This window comes from Plectrocnemia conspersa, unplaced genomic scaffold, assembly GCF_051122295.1.
Source record: "Plectrocnemia conspersa isolate PC_06_02 unplaced genomic scaffold, ASM5112229v1 ptg000001l, whole genome shotgun sequence".
NCBI classification, from domain to species: Eukaryota; Metazoa; Arthropoda; class Insecta; order Trichoptera; family Polycentropodidae; genus Plectrocnemia; species Plectrocnemia conspersa.
Genome location: NW_028277165.1, coordinates 16,961,944 through 16,983,740, shown reverse-complemented (window position 1 = coordinate 16,983,740; position 21,797 = coordinate 16,961,944). Strand labels below are relative to the sequence as shown.

The window sequence follows — 21,797 nt, the reverse complement described above, 5'->3', positions numbered from 1 at the left end:
CCCAAATCTGAGCTAATAAGACCACACCGATTTTACGATATTTATTTATTTTTATTAAATCATCCGTTGTAACCTGACAGGCGTAAGCCCAATGCGTTACAACGGGCAAATCTGTACCAACTGAGTAAATCAATCACACATAATGAACACCTACAATTAAGTATTAACCAATAGACTAAAATTCTTGGAATCGGTTACATCTATAATATTAATTAAACATTATTATGTGCTATTTAATTTATAATCAATAGATTCCACTGCAGCTGGGGCCGTTTTTTTTAATAATAACGCATTTTATAAATAAAAATTCAAGGCTCGAACCCGCAACCTTAGAGTTACTAGTCTGAGACGTTACGGACTACGCTATTCCGTCCTATATAATAATATTTTAAGTTATATTATCATATAACATTTGCCCCCCTCCCACCATGAAAATAACTGAATGACGTCTCTTATTCATTCATTATATAACCAGAAATTCTCAAGTTATCCCTAAAAAAATTATGTCATTTTAGTGTAATCATATTGGAATACGTTTTACCAGTAGATATATATTTTTACCGAAGAAAATATAATTTATCTGGCACGTACTAGGAAAATTTACATACTTATCATTATTAATTTACATGCCACGTACAAATTTTACAGTGAATATGTATTTTCAGTGAAGTTATTTTCTAACTAATAAAATCCAAATATATTTTACATATTTCTCCCAGCGAAAATATAATTTAACTGCTAGCTATGAACGCTAGTGAAATTATGGAATTTGCCCAGAAAAATGGATGTTGATTGGATATTTCCCCTTCCCCTCCCCACCCTCCTGTATAAAGCTGAAATGACGTCGCTACATTTTTAAAAATGAACGGTCAGAGCCGGTAGTTGATGTTGCTGAAATTACTGCTGTTATCATAGATGAGTGCCTGTTTTCAATAAAACATCGCTAATTGAATTTTACCTGCTCCGATTTTCTCCTTAATTTTTGAATTAAAAAAGGTTTAGAGAGATAATTTTTATTTAATGTTGCATTGTATTTTTTTATATTTCTTTCATTGCTTTTACTATGTCATCGTTTGTAGTTTTTTGACTGCGTATTGCTCATAGAAACACAAAGGGCGTGTGCCACACAACCCTTAGTAGTGAAGCGCTACCTATTTATATAGCAGCTGATCGATCTTTAATGAATAATATTTATCTTATCTATCAGTGGTATAGTAAAGCCGAAACGCACTTCAATACTATGTTTCAAGCTTTCGTATTATATTCAACGTCAAACCAACATAAAAGTAAATTAGATTTCGACCTAGCAAATTTGAGGAGAAACCTAGAATAATTATATAATTCATAAGATGCGAATAATGCGAATTGCTCATTTAATTTTCAAATCGAATTTTAATATTTCGTTATATGTGTATATAATATTTTATTCATCAAAAAATCATATTGTCATTTTGTTTTCCAATGATAAGCCTAAATTTGGTCCCGTACAGCCTGCGAAGTTAAAGTACCAGATATTCTATTTTGTTTCAAATGTGATTTTTCGATGCTATGTTAGTGTAATAGCGCCATTATTTTAGTGCTATCGGCAAATGTGGTAATTATTATTGATTACGTCTGGGAAAGATCTATCGTGAATAACAAATACAGTATCGGTTCAAGAACGCTGATCTGAAGCACACCCGATTATATTTGGTACAGTTTTGTGTTTAATTCTCCGATCACAAATTGGAAGTATCTGTCTTTTAGGTGGGATTGGATTATTAAGAAAATATTGTGTGAAAGCAGTCGATTAATTTTGTAGAGTAATCTAAGATGCCACATTTTTTATTTTTAAAACCCAATTGGTGGTTTGGTAAAATTTTAAGTTACTCTATTATCGGTTTGATTCTTTATAATAGTACTTCTATAATATTTTTGACATAACTGTTAAAATGATTATCGATCAGTAAGAGGCTATATCGTCTGGTTCTCCGGGTTTCAGGAAATATAAAACTAAAGTTAGTTTAAGAGTTTATAAAAGAAATACAATTTACCAAATAATATTATTTTTAAAATATAAAACAGAAAGAAACTTAAACGTATTAATCAATTATTTATTATATTTGCTATACCTAAATACATTTATATGATTCAAAAGCAGATAATATAACGAATAAAAATAATATATGTAGGTTTTTTATATCATATCTATATTGTGTTATTATGTATATAAAGACGCGTAAATTTAAAAAAAAATTAACGTCTTTATTGTTATATTTTTTAGCTTATTCGCTAATCTTTTTGATTGCCTATCCCATTATTTATAAGTTGAATATAAAGAAAAATTATCTAATAAGGAACATCATTGTGCTTACACAATATGTTACGTCTAATTCAATATTTTATTATCAATGATACATTTTTACAAATACTGAAAAGTATATAATCTGCACTGTTTTTGCTATTAAAAATTAATGAAAATGTAAAGATAGCTATTATATTGATACAATATTGAGAATAAACTTAATTTTGCAGGTATAAATCCACTACATACAAAGTAAAATAAAACTTAATACATGAGAAGAATCAATTGAATGGGATAAGCGCTACTGTGAGTTATACCCATTCGTTACACGCACTTAACCGGCCTTCTTCTAAACGAGAAGGAACATAAAACAAATGGCTGCTGCGTGAAAGTTGTAATCTGGTAATTGTGATTCCAAGGAGTGATATATTGCTTTCGGGCTCTCCAACAGTTCCGATAATAAAATAAACCGAACGGTATTACTTCGACGCGAATTTGCATTGCACTGATTTTGGTCCACACGTTTTGCAAACATTTGCGTTTGTTTGTTTGAGTGTAGCTTTGGCTTTTGACCGATTCACCGACGATAGATAATGTTCGACGGAAATCTTTGTTAGCGTCGGTCGGGCGGACGAATTGCGAGAGAGCGTCGAAGGCAAATAAATGCGAAAATCTCGATAAGGACCCTCAAAGGATTTGCTTGCCTTCCAGATTACGGCCTTGTCTATCTAGAGAGGCTTGCTTATCAATACGTAAATATTTTAAAATTTAATGTCCGTCGAAAGGACGGATGAGAGAATAAGGCTTATAAGCTGACTAATCATGTTTTTCTAGAGCTTAGTATAAAGTTAATATTAGGGATTCTTTACTGGGATTTGCCGAAAAATATTTTTAAATTTTATCCGATATTCATAAAATCTTGAATTTTTTTATGGATAAATATATTTAAATGAATTTAAAAACAGACATTGTAGCATCATAGCATAAAAAAGTTTTTAATCAAATATTTAATTCATGGAATTTACACAACAAATTCTCATGATTAAAATATTGACGACAAAATGTCTATAGAAGAATATCACTTTTAAATTTTGTTGGTATTATATCTAGTTCGGAACGTTAAAATCAAATATTAAACTTATTTACATCTACTTCTAGATGTCCGGATGATAAATTCCATAATTCCGAAGATCGAATGTTCCATAAAATTAAAGAGCCGCATAAATAAAACTTGCATTGCTTCCGATATGGATAACAAATGGACGAAAGCCAATATTGTTATTCTAAGAAATATTTCCAAAGTTTTCACTCCAATGAAAATTGTTATATAAGCACTGAAAAGCAGAAATGTTACGGCGAATTATGCTAAAAATATTAACTTTTCAATTAATAATTTAAATAACAAATTTCTTCATAATTATTAAAAATATTTATGATACTTGCATAAAAATAAAACAACATACGAACAAAAATCTCGTAACATTTAATTTTTAAATTTATTTATGCAAATTAAATTACGAATATCGTAACCTGACAGATTACCTCAATACGTCACAATAATTATTAAACAATACGTATTATTATAATGCCTGCACTACACTCTCTGGAAGTTGTCCATGGTTGGTGTGGGTTAGAATATAATGGGTTACTTCGGTCGAGTTCGGTTCTGCCCGCTCTAAAATCTCTCGAAAGTTGTCCGAGGTTACCAAGAACGGGAGTTAAAGTGGGAGTAATTCAGTCGACTTGGCCAGCTTTGAGCGTATCCGAACATTGTCGGAATTATTTTCCGAGTCAAAGAGACCGAAATCAGAGCTGCTCTTTCGAGCGCGAGCGGTGAGATACTTCCCCTTTCGTTCTCTCGCGTGTGAGATATGATGCTTCGCAAACTGAGATAGAACGAGTAACTCGGTTCAATTTCAGTATGCGCGTAGACGTCCTATGGTTAACACGCATATCGAGCGCTGCATCGTGGTCACGTGGTCAAGTTATAATACCACATGCTTATCGGGGACTTCAACAGACTCTCACTGACATCTTTGAATGTTTTAGGGCAGCAAAAAGGATTAATTATATTTTTGATAGTATATTCTTTTAACAGATATTGTTATTATGTTTTTTTCATATAAAATTAAATAATTAAAAAATAATTAGTGGTATTTGATTTTGTTAAAAAAAATCGTTTCGAATATCCTTATGTGTTTTCTTAGATCGGTTTATTTAAATGTCACACCATAACGAATTCTTATTTAGAATCGATGGCGACAAATTCTAGGAAAGTCACAGATGTGGTGTTCATGTTCTGAAGTATCATTTTTATGCCTTATCGCATTTTGCAAAAGCCGACAAAAATTTTGCGTAAATTTAATATTTACGACCGAAAAGTTTTCATTGATATTGTGTTAGTGAGCGCCCACACAAACTTTTATAATTATCAGTAGCGTTATTTTAATAATATGACAATTTAAAAATTGCGATTATTTGGTAATTTTTTCGATCGCGCAAATATGTCGGCTGTACGTGACAGAAGCCGCCATCCGGACAACATATGAAATTTGCGACAGTGTGGTCGCTTATTCGAAGTCATAGATCTCGGCCGACTTCAGTTGTAACTTCGGTTTGGACAACTGCCAGAGCGTGTAGTGCAGACATAACAATACACACAAAAAATAGTATAAGTAATATAACCGGCATAATAATGCCAGAGTATTAAGGAGTCGGATGGGAAGAACCATAACGCATTCTGTAAAATATTATATTACTCTTATGCTTCCTCCACACTCTCTGGAAGTAGGCCATGGTTGGGCAAGGACGGAAAATATAATGTGTTAATTCGGGGCTACTTCGGTCGAGCTCGGGTCTGCCCGCTCTAATGTCTCGGCGACCTCGACCGTATTCGGTAGACCTTTGGTTCGGTAACCTCCAGAGAGTGTAGAGGAAGCATTATATTTATTTTGCAGTATTTATTAAACCTTAGTTATATATCTATAAAATTGAATTAAATAAAATTCAATAATATAATTTATTTTGTGTGTATCATAAAATATAACAAGACGTCTTGAACGGAGTTCTTCCTTTATATTGATTTGTTTTTATCGCGTAATTTATAGATAGCTATTAATGTTTTAAAACTGTCGTATTTTCCACTCTTCTACCAAAATGAATGTTTTAATATTTGATAATAAAAAATACAAATAGACACTTTAATGTATTCGTTCTCAATACCAACGCTTTCAGAAGCTCAACGTCAATCTGTTCGCCCCTCTTCGTCTTTATGACGAGTCAGCATTTTTTAGCACTGACCCGTATAAATTTTATTCTCAGAGGATTTATTACCGAATTTATTCCAATTGAAAAATTTGTAAAGTAATTAGGAGCCCATTCGGTCATTTCGGGGTTGGCTGCGAAATTTATTGCAAAATCGGATTTGGTTTCACAACCATTACCGTTTAACCGAATCTAATACCTCCTGTCTGATTTGAATAATTACGTTTTTAATTATTTCACACTCTTGTGGTGAGAAACGCGTTTCTAACATTTATAACATCCATCATGGGTTAATTAAATATGCTTGACGTATGTTATAAAGAGCATCTATGACGCACTCTTATCAAATAATAATCTGATATCGATTACGCGCGGTAGAACAAAATTTTAATATTACGCAGCATCTGGTCTCGGCTGATCGATGTTAACGACGTTTTCCTAATCTATAAAGAAATTATCTCGATAAAAAAACGCCTATCATCCTTTCGAGAATACTTTAACAAGCTGTGCGCATCGGCGATTTAGCTAGTTTGGCGCATTGATTAATATAATCAATAAAACAAACCGAAAGTGAAAGCAATAAATCCTCAGCTTTTGTACTTAATACAGATTTATTTAGTTAAACCATACAATGGCACGCTTTGTTTTAACTTTCACAACAATACACGCTCTTGTTTGCTCCCTTATTTGGTTGTTCATTATTGTTTATTGTGCGTATTTTTTGTTTCATTACTTATTCGTTATCGCTTAATTCCGGCAACGTTAAAAAATACTTTAGGTCGTATATTTTTTTATATCTTAATCCCTATCGATTTAATTTTTTTTGTTAAAATATATAACTTGCTTAAGCCACTGCAAATAGAACAAAAAGAGTACTTTCGTGCAAGCAAATATATTTTATATATTTCTTATACCTATATATAAAAGCTAATAATTATTCAAGCGTACCCTAACTTTAAGAGGTCCTCATATATCATTTTTGTTTACTGACTTTCACTTTTTATATATTTCAATTGTAGAAATTCTTATTTTTAAGTATTTTCGAACACTTGAAATAATATTTATTTTTCATGGTTCAATATAAGATATAAAGATAATGTATCTATTTAATATTGCAAAATACATCCAGTTACTTTGATTATATTTAGCTTAAATTTGCATGAATTGATTCACAATTAATTATGTTACATATTTAATACACTCGCTCACACACAAATACATACCCACACATATACATCACACTCCCCTATCTTAACTCGAAAATCCACAATAGCAAGATATATTATTTATACTGCTTCTAGACCTGGTCTATTATGTATCTCTGTATCGTAGTTTTTTTAAAGTGGGATCGCAAACGTCCCTTCAATGTATATTGAATTTATTTGAAGCTAATTTGGGAATCAATACTAAAATTATGATTTCAAGCAAAAATAGATTAATTACTATTGTAAAATTAAGTTTTTGTTAACATATATTTTTTGGTGATTATTATTTTTTTAAATAAAATACATAGATTTTTCCATTTTAAATATAATTATATTATAAATATCAAATATAATTTGTAAATATATGTATAATAATATATATGTTTATATATATTATAATATAATATACATAATATTAGGAGACAGATAGTATTTTTTTTACTTTATTATTATTACTTTTATAATTATATAATATCAAGAAAATGCTGCCCATTACCTCTCATAAAATACGCTGAGTTTTTCCTTTTACTTATAATCATAGGGATAATAATATACAAACCAACGCCGTCATACATTATTCCTTTTGCCGTACTCACTTTTTTTATTTCCACCTATTCATAAAATATCTTTAGCTTCAGTACTAAATCCGTATACATCTTTGTCTCTTAATAAATACTTAGGTAACAAATATATATTAATAACATATTGTATTATACACGAATTTATAATAAAATATACGATAATGTATTATTAATATATTTTAACAATGTTTTAATTAACCATTTTTTTTTAATGTTATCCTTAAAACCGATAGAGGGTTCGCCTTCATAGAATTTGAATTCCTGGATCTGCTGGCTTCGTAAACCTGCTTTTTGTGAATGTAAGATTACATTTATATAAAATTACATTTACCTAGAAATATAAATCTGCATTTATAATAATTTAACGGGAAATAACTATAAACTAATTTCAACGAAAAGTATCAAATTTAATTAGCTCTCAATTCGCTATTTACAATAGCTTTAACTGTTTAAACTGTGTTTTGTTTAGTAAATACCGTTTAGCTGTTGTTTTTTATTTTAGTTATTTTCATACATTTTCGATTAAATCAGAGTAATGTTTTTAATCTATTGCTATTATGTGTAAATAATTTGATTAAATCGATTTTTTTTACTAAATAGTTACTTTTATATACTTTTTTATTATTTTCAATTTAGCTTGTTCTTTTAATGTCAATCATAAATTGTATTAATCTTTTATAAGTAAGAATATATTATACATAGGAAATCACAGTGCAATAAAATTTCATTTGAATTGGCTGATTATTTTAGTGAGAGATAAAACGCTATATATTTTTTAATAATTTAAAATATGTTCCATTTACAGAAATGGTATTTCTTAATGATTACTTTAAGTATAGTCCTTTGTTTATAAAAATTTTTATTTTTAGAGGTAGGTAGTCACAAATCATTATTTAATCGCTCTTATTAAATTTCCGATTTCAAAGAAATAAGTCTAATTGTTTAAAAATTTGATAATCTGTTGGGGAAAGATCAGGTAAATATGGGAATCAGACAAATTCATTTAATTTTGAAAAATAATTAGTAAAGTCTGTTTACCAACGTTGGATGTTTAATAGTTAATTGTGTATGCATGGTTTCTATGTATTACCTGGTTTAAGAAACGAATAATGAATAATTTCCACAGAATACTACCATTACACAATATTTTTTTGTGCAAACTTGGTTTCAAAGCATGTTTCCTAACTTTTTTTCTGTAACCATGGCCCTGATCTTTTTTTCAACGCAGGTAATTGTTCTCTTTAAAATTGTTCCAAATTGTTTCTGAGAACTTTGGAAAAACATACGTTGCTGTTTTTGCCCGTAGGTCAGTTCGTGCGGTACCCAAAGGTCCCTATTATCTATATTACTTATGACTCGTAGTTCTCGTGAAAGAGTTTTTCTTAATTTACAGCAAATTAAGTTTTTTTATTGATTTTATTTTCAAAGTTAATATCAACAGCAAAAAAATATTGAACAACATTTACAGTTTTCTGACTAATAGTACCATCGCCTAATACCAAATTGATGATTAATACCAAATGAAAATTATCTTTCCGAATAAATATTTTTTTGTAAATAATTTTTATCTTCCAAAAAAAAAACGTTTTTTTTTGCTTAACAAAAACTGTTTATATTTCCCTAAATATTAATTTAATAATTATTTATGGCAAAAATTTGTAAATAAGTTAACTTACTTATACAATTTATTTAATCAGCACGATATACCGATGACTAATACTTGAAAGCTCTGGGTTTGAATCCTATATGGACTGTAGTGTTTTTTTATGTCCAAAAGAAAAATTACTGATTATCTTATAATTAAATATATACGATCGAAGTGTTGAAAAAATTCAAAAATATAATTTCAGAAATACGACAATGTTGTAAATATCGATTGATACATCATAAAACATCGTTTATACCTTAAGTATACATTTGAATCCATTTATTTTATATTTGTGATATATGTAAATTAGGGTTTTGTTATAAAATTATTTTTATTTTAAACATATTTTTAATGAAATGATACCGGTATAGAAAATATACTTTGGTATCGAAAACTCTATATATCTAGTTACATGTAAACATTTAATTCATAGTTTATATATTAATAAATTGCACACGAACAAGCAACAAATCGTCGAACTAACTTTCTTCGCGTAAACACAATCGCGAAGGTTTCCATGGGGAAATTCAGAGTTCTAGACGCCAAATGCGCAAAACCTGCTTTTTCGCCGACGACGTGCGGCTTCCCTCAGAGCTTTCGGAGCTTTCGAGCGAAGCACACGCGTCGCTCTACTTTGAAACGCGACCCGGGCAAAGTTTTCCGATCGACCAAAACAAACACCGTAAATAATAACACGCCAACTTTTAACATAAAATGATTTAATTTCAAACGATAAATATAATATTGAATTTAATCAAAAATAAAATCGCGTAGTTATGATAGTGGCATCATGAGGCAGAGATGGTGATGACATGGTGACATTATGGTGTCGACCGCGTGCGGATGGGTCGTCATCGTCCGTGTCGGGATGCCGGCTCATAGTCCGTGCGCGGTCACGTGACTGACGATCATCATCATGCTATGCTATGTGAGTAGACGAGCTTTCACTAAAGTCAAACTGAAACCTTTTTCAATTCACAAGGGTTGTTCCTTAAATTGCCTATACATGAGGGTTTTCTTTGTGAATTAACTAAATTAGATTTCCTGTAACCTATCGCACTATTATATATTTAGAAGGTGTGAATATTACTAACTTAATTGCATGATGTCATACAATTAAATTATATTTTTATTTTTATTTAACACACATTTATTTATGAAGAGTTTTCTTGATTGCGATTCTGATTCTCGGCACTTTTTATAATCCCGGAAAATGAGACTTTTTCTATATAAATTCCAGATTTAAATAATGTTTTACGTTATATCCGTGCAAAGTGACTATCGTGCAATTTTAAATATAAAACCTCACACCCCTAATAAATTTAATTAAAAAAACTGTCTTTCCATTCTATTTTTAAATACTAATATGTGTATGTAAATATTTTAAATTTCATTCTTTTTTATTTATTGATATATTTATGTGTAGTAAAAAAATATGCATTAAACAATATGTGAGAGCCTGTGTCTAATTTTTGTAATACATATCCCTTCCGTAAAAAATTCTTTATGCAAGCTATTCATATTCGGTGTGCGTGATCCATTAATAATATTTCAAATATCCGGAATTCTTTCCACAACTTAAAGTTTTCCTTTGCGTATTCATCATTTGTCTCAAAATTGTATTCTGTAACTTTATTATTAAGACTTTCATCAATATTTATGAAAGATTTTTGATAAAAGATATCATAGCATCAGTATTCGCCTAATAAAATTTTGTTATGCTGCTTCTAGAAGCATAGTAATATAACACGCCACTATACTTTTCATTTCTAAATTCTTTAATTTTGATTTTAAGTTCATTAAATATTTTAACAAACAATAGTATTTTTTTATTATTAAACGCGTATTTTAATAATATAAATATTTTTTTAAACAAACCATTAAAAATGTTTCTAGCTTATAATCATTTTCATGTTTACAATTTCGTTATTAACCATAATAATATAATTATAATATAAGTGCTAATTCAAGTACATTTATCTGAAGATTTGAACCATTGATATTTAGTTTTAAAGAAGTATATGCTTTGGCATTTAGTGCCTATATTTGAATTTTAGTCTTAAAAGTATTTTTTGGTATTACAATAACCACGTTCTTAGATTTTTGTATTTAAAGGCTATTATAAAATATAAAAATGTGTATCTTATATGTTTTATAATAAGAAAGGACGTTTTTTTAATGAATAGTGTTTTTCCAATAACAATTTAATTTTAGAATATTATTCTACAGCATAATCTCTATCGACAGATACAACTTTTTGTAAAAACTGTGAATTTAAATATTTAAAAATAAATGTCTTAACTTCACTATTACTAATATTTTTTTTACCATCTAAATTGCGTGGTAGATATTTAAATAAATAATAATCTTATGATTCTATATAGAAAGAATATGTAGAGTGAGCGAGAGTTTTCCATCCGAAAGCATTATTTTTTCTAGCGTGATTCTTGCAATATAAGGCAGGCGCGTCGCCTTGTTCTCGTCGCTTAGTGCGCGTGGAACCCACACGCCTTGTTTCCACACCTTCCCAATATTTTTCAAACTTCTTCGAGTGCTAGATTATGAATATTTTTTATTTTATCTGTTAACTCATAAATCGACATCTCTGTATTGGCTTTAATTTCTGCAACTATGCGGTATCATCGATGATACCGCACTACTAGGCTTGTCTTCAAATTTAAACCGTCAAATTTAAACCTTTTGATCCATTTTTTTTATTTAACGATACAGTTAAATTTAACCATAGCCTGCACAAATGTTTTGGTTGCTGTGGTTGCCGATTTTTTTTTGTAAAATTAATTCAAAAAACCATACTCGGAACGAAATCTTTCATTGAAACTTTGGGTGTTTTTTTGTTGTTATGTTCTTAACGCACTCTCTAGATATTAATCCAAACACTACCGAAAGAAAGACATGCAAATCGAACAAGAAATAAGTCATAAAAATTAAAAAAAAATTTAGTTATACCGTTTGGGAACCCCTTATATATATATCTTACATTTCAGAAAAAATAGTATTACTAGTGTTATTCCACACCAGACAGGCATATGTTGAAATCTGATTGATTGTTCGTATAATATTATTTTATTTTTGTATTTATCAAATATCAGCAGAAAAGCCACAATGGCAGCAAGCCCTTTTTAAAATGTTTTTTTTATTAAACATATACTTAAAGCTCAGGTGTAAGCACTCTGAATTACTATTCTGTAATTTTGGAGAGACGGTAGTTTTTTATTGTTTTATAAATATAATTGATTCTGTTATATTGTGGTTCATTTTCAATTTTTTGCTCAAGGTTTTTAATTTTTTTAAACAATCCACGATTGTTTTAAAATTGTAAGCACTTGTTAAAATACCTGTATCATTAGCATACCGCGTATTTTTTTATTTTTGCATATTTTACATATACAAGATAAACATAAATTATACGCGATATCGAGTGTTCATTATTTATCGAAACAAAATAGTATACTTCTAAGGAATGAGTTTTATAAACGTAGCAGATAGTCTTATATCAGTATACTTACCCAGTCGAAAGTTTTTTCTATATATATAACATAAAAAGGACCGTATTATTTTTTTTTTCTTAAAAAGTTATTAATTCCTTAAGAAGATATCATCATAGTCGTAAAATAGAAATATTTTGTTATATATCTTTTACTTTCAACATAATTTTGAATTTTATAAACTAATCAATCACGTCGTTTCTCAAACAATATCTCGCAAGTAATGCAATAAAGTAGCGTATTTATTTGATTTACTATGGTATTTTCGTTTTTAAAATTTATGAAAAAGGGACTTTTGATATTTGAAAGAGTAATTAATATATTATTTTGATTAACTGAAAAACTTTCTTTGTGGTATATTAGACAAACATATATGATATAGCTACATATATTTGAAAAATAAGATTTGTGTGGATGTAAGTTTAATAATTAATTAATTTATTCAATATAAATAATACCTTATAATATCATTACTTAGTTATTACTAAAAAAATAATTAAAAATAAGGATTTTTATTATATAACTGATATTTTACAAAAAATTGCAACGTAATATTTATAATATCTATTAGTTTGATTTATTAAAAAAAATCTTATAAAATATATATAAGGCAAATAAGAATAAAATTCTGATTAGAAACATATTAAAAAAAAATTAGCTTTAAAACGTCAGTTCGTATTTCGCATTAATTACTATTTGTAACGTTTCTTTGAACAAAAATATTACACTCACCCTTCTAATATTATTACAAGCGTAGTTAGTACTATAATGTGTTTGTTGGATAAGCAAACCCTATATACATATTTTACTTTTATTGAAACATTGAAATGTGTTGAACATTACGCGTTATTTATGCACGAGAGCTTTTCAAATAACCGGACTTCCTTTGAGCTACGCTAACGGTGTGTTTGATATACTATCTTCTTATTAAAATTAATTTCTTAAGCCTCCATAAATATTTCTGAAAATGTAACATATTTATTAGAAAAATCTAATATGAACATCGTGTTCCGGTACGGTCCTTATTGCTTTTATTCGTATGAATCATACATGTATGGAATTACATATACATATATACTCGTATTTTTGTATGATACTATAATACATACATAGACCGACAAAGCATTCGTGTCCCTTCTGCTAATCCAATTATGTGCCGCATTTCTTATTTTTGCCGTCTCACAAACGTCACATCTACTCTTTTATTCGAGACATAACGCTTTAGCAAACAAGAATTAATACTAACTCCATTATGCTGAAACACAAGCTCTATTTTTTTCCTTTTAATTTCGCACCGTCGCACATTCTTTTTTACTTACACATAAGGGCGTGCCAATATTCTGATTAATTATTAAATACTATAATCTATTTTGACATTTTGAACATAACGATCCAAATTACTGCATGGATTACATCAATATGTCTATGCAACTGTCAATTTTTTAAATACCATATTTAATCTTAGAATAATTTTAAAATGAATAAATCAAAAATTAAGATGTAATAAAAAAAATGGTAAAAAATTATAGTGTATTTGCACCTTTATACGAATAGTGTCAATATAAGCTTTACTACAATAATAAATCCTGGTTTTATTACAACTGGTTATAAATAATACAATAGTTACATTATTTAAAAAAATAGCGTTTTAATTTTTTTGCAAAAAGTATTGTAGCATACATTATTTTAATTAAAAAAATAAATGCTTACTTCTTGAACTAACAGAAAAAAACTACATTGTGCATTGTATTGTGAATTATTAGGTAATGAAGCATTAAAGCCAAATAGCCTCTGAAGACATTTTGAAACATATCACAAAAAAATTACGTTTGGTGGTAAAAAATCGCGTTTTTTTTTTCAAGAAAAGAAAAATAAATTAAAAGACAGAGTCTGGATGCTCCAAACAGGAGTATCATACATTCTGTTCAACAAGTTACATTGGTTTTCTATCATGTAACTTGGTGAATTACAAATCAGAAAAGTTCACATACTATTAAGAAAACTCTTATAAAACCAGCTGATATGGTGCGTATTACCTGTGAGGATATTGCTAAAAAGATAAGCAGATTATATAATTAATGCACGCATCAAAGACATGTCAGAAGATAATAAACAACAACTTATTACATATATAAAAGTCAGTGGTATATTTAATATCCGGCTCTTCAAATCGACTGATGTAAACAACGACACTAAGCTTTTTGTTTACGTACGATATATAAGAGTAAAGGACATGAAATAATATATTTCATTTCGCAGATAATGACAACTACAACAACAGAAAAATATATTTTTCATACAATTCATTATTTTTATAAGGAAAACGGATTAATTTGGAAACAATGTTTAATAGATAAAATCTTGTTACAAGAAAAATTTCGATTTAATTGAACACTATTTTAAATGGGAATCTTGAAGTGGTCCATTTTATTAAATTAAGGGCTCTTAATTGTAGAATTATTTCTCAGATGTGTTCTGATTTTGGCGCTGAATACGAACACTTGCTATAACTAATACCATTAGAAAGTCAGGTAATTATCTCGTGGAAAAGTGAGATGAATTCGCAATGAGATTGAATTATAATTGAAAGAGAAAAATGACGCACTGATATTCAAATTCTTTAATTTAAAGTATCTTCTTAAAGCAGGCTATCCTTCAAATATATTTTTTTAATTAACAACATAAATACATATATGTAATGATGTAATCACAACCATTGACTAAAAATATAGCATGCTTCAAAGCAAAGATAAAATTATAGAAAAAAAAGTAGAAGAAATAGAATTTGCATTTTAACCGACCCTTAATCAACTCATTGAAGATAAAAACGTTGATTTAGCTGACTTTAACATAAAACAACATAATATCAGTAATTTTTAAAAAATACTGGAAAATTTTTATCGATATATTCCAAAGAAGATATTTGAAGATATAATTCTGTACGAATGATATTTAATTTTGATATAAATTACTTGCATGAATTTGATATAAATTACTACTGCTCTTTTCATCGACATACATGTGCGAATCAGAGTTTTAACTATAATAAAGACCAAATTTTTAAACAGATTACATTCTGAAGAAGACCTGAAATGTAGTCTGTCTAATATAAAACCAGGTTTTGATAAACTCTCAAAATTTATCTAAAGTCAAGGTTCACATTGATCATGTTTAATGTTGTTACTAATTCTGTAGTTCATATTATTAAAATAAAATTATTTTTTATTTATACGTGCTATTTTATTCATATTGTCTTGGGTCGCAAAACCAAAACCATTATCTTGAATTGGGTCGCAGATCAAAAAAGTAAAAAAACACTGCTTTAGAAGCTAAAGAACGCATATTAATGGTTCAAAATCTTCAGTTAAATGTACTTTATTGCGCATTTAATCCATTGTTTTTTTCTTATCTTTTTTATTTTATTTTAGTCGGTAAAATTTTTTTCCCTTTAAATTATAAATTATACGTTGTAGTTAATAACAAAATTATAAGCATATAAATATTTATAAAACAGTTACATGAATTGTATGTAATGGTTTGTTTGTAAAATTAATTATCATATTGAAATAAACGTTTTACAATAAAAAATATCCAACGCGAAATTGCCCCGCCCATTATATTATATAGATCTCAATTACATATCTAACACATTTTTAGTAATTAAATTAAATTATGCTTTATTTATTTAGTCTTCCTGTACTGTAATGAGATAATATATTATTTTATCTTACTTTGATATTCTACCATCGTATATTTTCGTTAATTAGGCGGTTGCGTGACATATCTAAACACTGCCGGTCCTTAACGATCCCACGTTTGTTCCGTACCCGAGTAAAAATCTTTTGTGACGTTTATCCCGCCCCATTGTGACGGTCTCGCATCGTATGAAGGTAAAATTTTGCTAAAAGCTTCCTTTATTGTAGCGACGTAAGTCAATTGAAAATATATGTTAATATCCCATGGGTGTTTTTCCATCTTTCTCACTTTATAAATTTTTCATGCAGTAAACACGTCTCGACGCTATCGTCCTTTTTCACGAAAAAAAAACGCACGACAGAAGGAAAAACTCGCGTATTACGTTTCTAATGCGCACAATATTTATTTAGGGAATTTAAATTTGCGAAAAAAAGGTTTTTTGTGCTTTTTGCTAGCGTGTTTCCGAACGGGAACAAATTTTCTACAAACTATGTTTATTTAACAAAACGTCTGAATGTTCATTAAGGTTATTCGTTTAGAAGTATATATTTAATAAATCAATGATAAAGTGTCTTTTTATTTTGTAAAAAGGTCATGAGAAAAAATGAGTCATTAAATTAGCAATGTCCTCAATTTGTTGACACTTAGAAAAGCGCTATGCTTTAATAGCTTTTATTTTACTTGAATCAATTTAAAATATTTTTTTACAGAAAAACAGTTAATGGATCACTTAATATTTAATATAATAAAAAATATTTTATCTACAATGTCGTTCTTTAAATATTTTCAGTTGATTTGGCATATAAATATTTTATGTGGACACACTAAACATATTTACGAGCATACCAAAGAGCCAAGTTGCGCTCATAAATGACCCTTATTATTATATATTAAATAACACTTTTAACGGGATTATAAATTTTTATTGTCGGAGTTCGGATAAACACATAAAATTGAATACATGTTTACCCCGGTACTAAAACTCTCGTCTTGAGCCAATTTTAGCGATTGACCTCGTAGAAATTTCATCTTGAAATTTTATGTTTGTCACAGACAATGCTTTCTAATCAACATGATTTATATTACGTTCATAGAGTGTGCTATCTCTGGTAATAATAATTTTAATATATACTACATGTTATATTAATTCATATTAACTATGCTCTTAGTCATATTAAAAATATAATAATAATAAATTATTTTTTAATCTTTTTTGTGCTTTGATACATTTTTCTCAGTTTACCTTATATTTTTCATAATATTAATATCAGATGTTCTAATATTTTAATCAAAAAATTTAACAAGCAATATAAAAATCCCATGAAAATATGATGTCGATAAAAATATACAGCACAATTCATATTTCGGCAATTTTTTATCTATTAAAGTTAATTGCTATTGTTGTATATATTCTAAAGCATTATATAAAAAAAACAGCTTTCGCTTTTTAATTATTTATTTTACCAATAAGTTGCAATTTCAATTTTAAGCACACATATAGCATATTTTTTTATTATTAGTCTGAAAAAAGGCAGCTTACCTGATAAAATGTAAATTTTAGGCTTAGCCTGATTTGGTGGCACATACTTTTATTGCTTTTGTGCTTTTTACTGATTATATTTTAATTTGTTTTTAAACCGCTACATTAATTACTAAAAGGTGACGCCTATTTATCTGCAATATATAAAAAATATATATATATGAGATTTTCAAGAAATAAATATTAAAATATATTATTTTAACAGAATCACTATAGACCACAATTCATTTTATAAGCTCAAAAACCTGATTCCAAATCTTGCGCCTGTATGTTTTTGTAAAGGACCAGAGCATAAATATTTTAGACTTAGTGTGCCAGGAAAAAAATTAAATTGAGCTTAAAAAAACGTCATTCCTTCTTAATTTTTAAACGCAGTGTAAGTTTCATATCTTACTTTTTTTTTATAGTAGCTTTAATTTAAATTCGCTAATAAATCCCTTGATATCTGCATTAAATGTTAATTTCTAAAGAAACTGAATATTAAACCAAAATAGCTAGAGGGTTTTTTATTGAGAAAAATTGTAATTGCTCATCTAAGTTTAAAAAATCTCGATAAAAGTTGACCATAACTAAGCTATTTAACTTCTGTAAGTAGAACACGTCAGGATATTTCGCCTTAATTTCTTATAAAAAAGTCACGAAACTGACGACGGTTAAGGTTATGACTGGTTCAACACCACATTATAAATTGAGATATTTCCCACAAAGTGCCTCCTAGTGAATAATACAATCGGCTTTAAATACCATGTATTTTTTTTAATTTCACTTTATTTTTCGTTTAAATTGTAACCATGAACAGTTTTACTTTAAACTGTACTTTGTTAACGTTTTTCAAACTTCATTAAAATAGTTTTGTCTGTAGTTGTTCCGTGTAAACTACTCATGAAAGTCATTTCAAACATACCTTTGCTTCCTCAAATAAATAATGTGGTTGAAACTCTTTAACTATATGTTTGTAAAAGCCTTTAAAAATCGGTATTTATTGCTACTATTTTTACTTAACAAAATATTCGCTATTCGCAAAGTGCACTTGTTATATTTTAGCATAATGCGCCCTAGGAAAAACTTGATTAGGCAAAGTAACCGATAGTCAAAAATATTTTAGAACCACTAAGTGTGGTCGAAAACCACTTAAAACCATTTGCTTTGTTGTTTAATTGGCTATTGATATCACTCACAATATGCTCAACTTTGCCGTAGGACATACATACATAAATAGACACATTTATTCGGCTGCAACAATCAAACATATCTTAATTCACCATCAGTTAGTGTCTTTTTTTACTAATTAATTAATGAGCTACACGTAAACTTACTTTAGTTATAACTTCATTCTCCTTTTTTATATTCCCGAAAAAATGTGCTGTAATGATATATTACGTTATAAGTGGTGTCGAGTGCTTAGTCAGGTAATGATGATATATATTGAATTCTTATTGTATATACATAAGATTATCGCACAATTAACATAATGTTTTATTATCTAATTCAATATCAAACTAATTCACACTCCACTTGCTTGAAAATATCGACATTCGAAGTCCACTAGTTTTTTTTTCTGCCTTCAACAGTGGCAAGATAAATATCCATTTTTAATTAAATGCGAAGGAAATATGGTATTAGGAATTGAAACGATCATTTAAAACAATACGTATCATTTTATTACGACTGAACCTTACACACGTTACACAAATCCTACCAGAAATAACAGTGTTGCTTACTATTTTAAAACCGCTTCAATTGTGTATTCGCTTTGAATGAGAACGATTTGACTTATTTACGATACATCCCTAGAGAAATACCTTAAATTATTTATATTGGTTTTTTAAGAGCTTTATAATAAATCATAGCTTTTGTATGTGATTTATTTATTTTTTATTTTAATTATTAACGTGCTTGTAACTGTTTATGTAAACTATTTCTAAATAGATTTAATACATATAAATTCGATATTTGTAATAAAAACATAATCTTTGTTTTTTCACATTTGAAAATAGCTATGCGTGTGTATGTTTAATACCATAATGTATTATATATATGTGCTTGAGCGATTCGGGTTATTTCCGAGCGATGAATGCGGGAAATGGTGAAAATATTGGGAACCGATTCTGTTGCGTGCACTGAATTACAAATCGTCCCCCTCTACTTTATGAACCGGCCGCGGGATCCCATCTTTTCATAGTCCGGAAAATCAAGCATTTCCCGGTCGGATGAACCGGTCCGCGGGTCAAACGGACCTCCCGAACAATAAAAGAGACTGCATCGACCGCGCCAAAGAAAAATACGGGCGTACGTGCCGAAAATTTAAACAAAGAGCGAATGAAATATTATTCGGTTAGGCATCGCCTCCGAGTTACGCAATATTTTCCTAAACAGACACCCGCGTAGGTATGTGTGTGTGTGTATCGTATGTTTTTTGCGACGATATTTCGGAAAGCACTCAATGTGATGTATGCGGAATTTTAACACACCTGCCCGGCGGATTTATTTTCCAACAACTTGATTGAATCAATATGTGTTTCCGTTCGAGCGCAGCTTTCAATGCGAATTTTCGCCCCATTCGTCGTGAAAAAGTATATACCTTGAATATTTTTCCCCTTCAGAACGTCTGATTAAATACCTAAATCCCTAAAGTCGAATATAATTTCCATATTATCACACGCCTCTTGACCTTTTTACAATATCGTTCGACACATTTTTTTTAAATAATTACTGATAACGGACTGGTTTTTTTATATTATCTCTCAGATTGCCACTTGAATTTTATGTAGTATTTAATAATATTTTTTTAAGGGGAATCGCTTTATACTCAATAATGTGGCGTAATATAAACAGAAACAATTCATGTTAAAAAAAATAGCTTTTAAAAGCACAATATTATATTTTTTGCAATAGTATCATTTAAATTAAATTAAACCTTGAAATGTATATTATACTTATACTAATTAAAGCAATTCAATTATTTTTCAACCAATGTCGAGATTGATTCAGACTTTTTGTATATATATATTATATTTTCAGAAACATACATATGTTCTGATTTCAGCAGTAAGTAAAATTGGAACATATTTTTTTACAATGCTACTTAATAATACATTTACTGAAAAAAATTTAATATCATATGAACCGAAACATGCAAGCATGAACGCAAATGCCACAAATTCAACAATGTAAAATATAATTAGAATTACAAGTATAAATCCGTTTTATCTTTTAATTCCATACGTTTCTCATGAGACATTTCTTTTCATAAATTATTTCTCGAAAATTTCTTGAGGAAAATCCCAAATCAAGAATTCCTACTTTTAAGTTTTATAAAGCTGTTTTTGTTAAAAAAATCTATGAATATTTTTAAATATTTTACAACCGCTGCATGTTTTTATTATGCAGCATAAGTTAGAACATGTCTTTGTCAGATGTTTGAAAATATGCATTCTTCTTTGGAAGCTTAATAATCATTATAATTACATTAATAATCAGATAAAATGAAACCGCTCTGCGTAGGAATCAGTAGATTTTAAAAATTTATGGGGGCTTTCCATAGAGTAAGGCTACAAAAATTTTTTATCAGTGATCTTTAATCTCATTTTTTCGAGATTAAATATCCTTTGATCCAAAGAGGTTTTTTATCATTTCTCTTGTTCAAAATATGAAAAATGTAAAATAGCAACAGCCGTTATTATCGACGCTCTAATCAATCGAGGTTAAACTATCCTTTATGGTCCTTCGATTATTTGCGTCTATCATAACAAACCCATCATAATTTTGAAATATGTTTTCTTCAACGATCATTCAGTTATCACCTCATCATCATATCAATCATAATTTGCATGTATGTAAATTTCCTTTAATTATATTTTATATCTGTTTTTTTTAATATTTGAAAAATAGGGCTCAATCAAATTTATTTAAATAAAACTATTTTCTCTAAATTTAAATTTAAATATAAATTTCGCAAAAACTCAAACCATATTTTGCAGTTGTAAACCGAGCTTAATACTCCGTTTGTTTTCGATCGTCTGTGTATTTGTGCCAGTAAGCGGATTAACGAAATTTTGGGAGTGGTTTACGGT

At 28.7% G+C, this 21,797-nt stretch overlaps 1 protein-coding gene across 10 annotated transcripts in view; it reads left to right on the top strand.

Moving 5' to 3' along the window:
* The window catches only part of CASK (peripheral plasma membrane protein CASK), a 569,337-nt gene that overhangs the window by 425,691 nt on the left and 121,849 nt on the right, over positions 1 to 21,797 (top strand). Inside the window, exon 1 of one of the 10 annotated variants that reach the window (XM_088193333.1) lies at positions 9,573 to 9,910. The exons of 8 other annotated variants lie outside the window; for them this stretch is intronic. In XM_088193333.1, coding sequence (XP_088049459.1) covers positions 9,899 to 9,910 — 12 coding nt within the window. In that variant the 5' untranslated portion in view covers positions 9,573 to 9,898. Of the gene's footprint in view, positions 1 to 9,572; positions 9,911 to 21,797 lie in introns of those variants that run through there. One more of the 10 variants, XM_088193303.1, reaches the window with a different exon arrangement.